Source organism: Engraulis encrasicolus, unplaced genomic scaffold (assembly GCF_034702125.1).
Source record: "Engraulis encrasicolus isolate BLACKSEA-1 unplaced genomic scaffold, IST_EnEncr_1.0 scaffold_193_np1212, whole genome shotgun sequence".
Lineage (NCBI taxonomy): Eukaryota > Metazoa > Chordata > Actinopteri > Clupeiformes > Engraulidae > Engraulis > Engraulis encrasicolus.
Window position 1 is genome coordinate 75,381 of NW_026945477.1, and position 4,620 is coordinate 80,000.

A 4,620-nucleotide genomic window follows, 5' to 3' on the forward strand; every position below is an offset into this window, starting at 1 on the left:
CACATGGAAATGTGTGTGTGTCTCGCCCACAGGAAGGCCACTGGATTATCAGATGGGTCTGTGCTGGGCATCGTGTGGTAATCCACACACACACACACACAAACACACACACACACAAACACGCACGCACGCACACACACACACACACATGCATGCACACACACGCACGCGCACACGCACACACACACACACATGCACGCACACACACAGACACACACCCACACGCACACACACACACACACACACCTGTGCAGGTGTAAGAGGGTATAAGTATGATGGCCAGATAGACTGTTTTGCCGATTTCACTGATGCTTCTGGAGGCATTCATATCTGTCATTTACATCAAGGTAAATATCTCATCACAAAGTGTCTATTTTAGTTTTCCATTTCAATCTAAAACAATTTATAAAACTTTTCAATTCTTTAGTTTATTGGACTTGAGTGACCATTTCAACGTTTGCGCATCAGAGTACAAACGTCTTAGCACGTGCTAGCATTGAAAAGTTACTCTGGAGCTCTGGAACTCAATAAACCGCTGGATTTAGTCTTGGGCTACGTTTATATGGTGACGATCAAAGCAGAAGAGGCAAAACTGGCGTCTCGTCATCTATTTTTGATGCCTTTTATACAAGGATGATTGTGAAAATGACAATCTGAGCATCTTAAGAAGTGTGAAGCCGTTTAGATGGAGAGGCAACCCAGCTCATTTTCAAAACAACCCCAATCTGGAATAGAAGGAGGCTTTTGTGTTTTCAGACCCTGATGGAGCGGTTGCCGTGTTAACGAAAGACATTTCCGACAAAATATTTTGTCCTCGTAGAATGATTGAGTGACTATATATAAAGCACTCTCCTCCAAGTCAAGGTTGTAGTTATAATTTTTAAGAAAACCTTTATCTGGTATACAGACAAAAAAAAAATTGCAGACCGATTTCAGCCGTCTGGCCTTCGTCAGGGCGTGGTTACTTTTTCCTTTTGCTAAAATATTTTGTGGTTTTGACTCCCAATCGTTTTCGTATAGGCCTACACTGCATCGTGAATTTAGTCTATCCCTGTAGTTTGTTCTGTATATAGTGTAGCCTACATGTTCTTCACCTGCGAAGCATCTTGTGCCAATCCTCTCTATGAATTTGAAATTTCAAAGACTTGGTGATGTCCATACAAATGGTTGGTCTAGATGATTGGGGAAATAATTTGAATCATAAGCTATGTGGATGGCTCTTGTAAAAGGACAATGAATATGCCATGGATAGATGCCAGATGATCTCTCTAGCTGTATTAAATTAAGAACTCTTTATCAAAATAATCAGTTTTGAAACAAAAAATATTCCAGATTGTGTTTTTATTGTGACTTGCGAAGTCCTGATTTATTTATTTATTTTATTTGTTAGTTTGTTTGAATTTGAAAAAGAGAGATATCAGATCACATTAATCTACATAATTCCAATTGCCCAGGTGCTCAAAATAAATACATAAATAATAGGCCTACTTCAAAAAGATATAGGGAAATTGCATATTAATTGCTTTTGTAGAGATTCGAGCTTGTGCTATAACTATGCTAACAACAGGTAGATGACTTCTAGATGAATTAACATACAGACATTATATATGCTAACTGTGGAGATGCCAACTGCTGTGTTTGTGGAGATGCTAACTGATGTGTGTCTATGGAGATGCTAGCTTATGCCAACTGATGTGTTTTTGCCTTTGAAGGGTTGATGTGGAGTGGAGAGTTTGGGACCAGTGAAACACCCTTTTCTGTCCTTCCCGCAATGTGAGTGTGTGTGTGTATGTGAGAGAGAGTGCGTGTGTGTGTGGTAGCTAGCGAATGTATTGAGATTGTGAGAGTGTGTGACTGGGTGTGTGTGTGTGTCTGATGGAGCTGCCTGATATGTGTGTGTCGTGGTTGGCGAGTGTGTTGGGTGTGTGAGTGTGCGTGCTAGTGTGTGTGTGTGTGTGTGTGTTTGTTTGTGTGTTTGTGTGTGTGTGTGATGGAGCTGTCTATGGCACATCGTGTGGCTGTGTGGTGGTTGGCGAATGTGTTGGGAGTGTTCACCATCTTCTACCACACGCTGCTGCTCGTGTTGAGTGAACGCCGCGCCAAAGCCGGCCACAGGAGAGCGGCAAGCGAGACCATCATAGAGGCATTAGCAGGTACGAGCAGACACACACACACACACACACACACACACACACACACACACACACACACACACACACACCCAGTGATAACAGCAATGCACACAGCTAATAGTCTTGTGTGTGTGTGTGTGTGTGTGTGTGTGTGTGTGTGTGCTATAGTTGAGAGTTTACTACAGCAGTGTGTGTTGGCGCTGTGGCTGGGTTTGACTGCGTTAGATCCCCGTTGTCTTCTGGGCGTTACCTACTCCGTGCTGGTGGTGGCGGTGTTGGTTCTGCGCTTCTGCGTGCTGTGGACGACCTCACTGCTGCTCTTCTTCTACTCCACCAAGCTGGTCATGCAGGTAGGCCTAATAATAATACCCTTCTAACATTTTTTTGTTCCAAGAAGGTTCCTGGAACACAAGCCGTTGGTTCCGGTTTAGTTCTGGTTATGTTCCCAGAAAGTATTTTTGGTTATATTTTCGTTCTCACTTGGTTGGCAGGAAAGTTAAATTTTGGTTCCCAGAATGTTATATATGTGGTTCCCATTCCGTTCCCTCATCGTTCTCTCACCATCCCTTTATTCCTGTTGATATCATGTTTGTTTCCTTGGCATTCCCATGTGCTTCCCTTACCCTTGTTGCAAATTTGGTTCCCTAGACGTGCTCCCGATGTTCCCCCAACCTTGTTTATAATGTGCTTTGGTCCTGCCCCCCTATCCTTCTCCATAATTGAGGTACACTGATCATGTACCACTGTACCACCTCCTATCCTCCACCATGACCGAAACACCCTTAGCATGGCAGCACTCTGCCATACTGCTCTGTTGAGGTACTGTTTAGAGCTCTCTATACATGAGATTTAATTTGAATACATTGACCTGTGCAGTATTGTACCTCAATGAAAGATAATGTCTGCTGGGCTCGTGTGAATATACATTTTAGTGAGGATTAATATCCAATTGCTTTTTCAATGAGGATTTTAAAGAAACTCATCTACATCAAGTGCACAATGGAGCAAGCAAGGCAACAAGTGCTTTTACTGGCTAGCTCACAAAGCAAGGCACAAGATGTAGCTAACAAGCTAATAAATGCCATAGCCTAAAGTGCTATTAGCTGGTTTGCAAAGCATATCTACAAAGTAGGCCAGCAAGTACTATGCTGTGCCATGCTAACTAGCCAACAGGCAGGCAGGCAAACAACTAGAACACTGTGACAGTCCAGGTTTATATACAGGCTCAAGAATACCATATGACCAGATTGATAAGGCTTTTGGCAGCTGCAAGAAATAATTGAATCATGACATACCAGCCCTTAGTAATTAGGTGTGGCCAGGTGCTGATGGACAGATTGGTTGTGATGGGACTGCTTGTGAGCAGCAAAGGTGTAACAAGTTCTCAAAATGTTTCAATCACTCACTACTTCATCATCTTCTGTTGTTGTGTGAACAGACAAACCTTAGATCAACCCAACAAAGTTAAGTTAAATGAATGATGTTTGATGTTAAATGTACACAATTAAATTTGGAGGAAATACTGTTATTGATATGTGATGGTATGTGATTTAATCGGGTGGACATTCATCATAGCTCTGAAGTAAATAGTTGCCATGCATGCAGGTTGGGGGAACTTAAGGAGTACATCTAGGGAACCAGACATGATCAGACATATAATGTAACCATCACGGTTATAGGAACCATATGGGAACAGTGAGGAAAGAAACATGATAAGCAATAAAGGCACGATGAGAGAACGGCAAGAGAACGAAATGGGAACCACACATATCCCGTTCTGGGAACAGAAATTAAACTTCCCTGCCAACCAAGTGAGAACAGAAACAGAACCAAAAATGTAGGTGCCCAGAACGTACCTAGAACCGAACCGGAACCAATGGCTGTTTGGTTTTTACTTTAACCAAAGGGAACGTTTCTAAGCGGTAGATTTTGGTTTGGTTATAAACCTAACCTTTAGAGCAGTGTTTCCCAACCTTTTTTGTCCTGTGTACCCCCTAAGCAATTTTGTCATATGATGAGTACCCCCTCGTCCTCATTCATGTTCTGTTCCTCTATCCCAATGTGACTACACTCAATATATTTGTCATTATTACATTTTTCTGTGTACCCCCTGAGGTGTGCTCGCGTACCCCTAGTGGTACACGTACCCCTGGTTGGGAAACACTGCTTTAGAGAACCAAAAGTCAAACGTTCTCTTAACATTCTCTGTTACTAGGGTAATATCTTTATTTCATATAATTTTATTTTTATTTAACCTTTCTTATACCAGGACGCGGTACCATTGAGTTACACGCTTGTCATGCAGGTGATAACAGGGCCGCTTCTCAGGTTTTGGAGGCCCTAAGTACAACTGGTCAGGAGCCCCCCCTTATAATTATATAATAATAATAATAATAATAACTAGACTGCATTCTCACAGAAAATGTTGGAAGCGGGCTTGCCTTTTGGGGCAGAGATGAGCAGTTTTATTTTTGATATCTCTATCCCT

At 42.3% G+C, this 4,620-nt stretch overlaps 1 protein-coding gene across 1 annotated transcript in view; it reads left to right on the top strand.

The window, feature by feature from the left end:
* Positions 1 to 1,979: 1,979 nt before the first annotated feature.
* The window catches only part of LOC134442649 (uncharacterized), a gene marked incomplete at its 3' end in the record, with an annotated part of 6,070 nt that continues 3,429 nt past the window's right edge, over positions 1,980 to 4,620 (top strand). Inside the window, exons 1-2 of the mRNA XM_063192695.1 lie at positions 1,980 to 2,153; positions 2,301 to 2,482. Coding sequence (XP_063048765.1) covers positions 1,991 to 2,153; positions 2,301 to 2,482 — 345 coding nt within the window. The remainder of the gene's footprint in view (positions 2,154 to 2,300; positions 2,483 to 4,620) is intronic.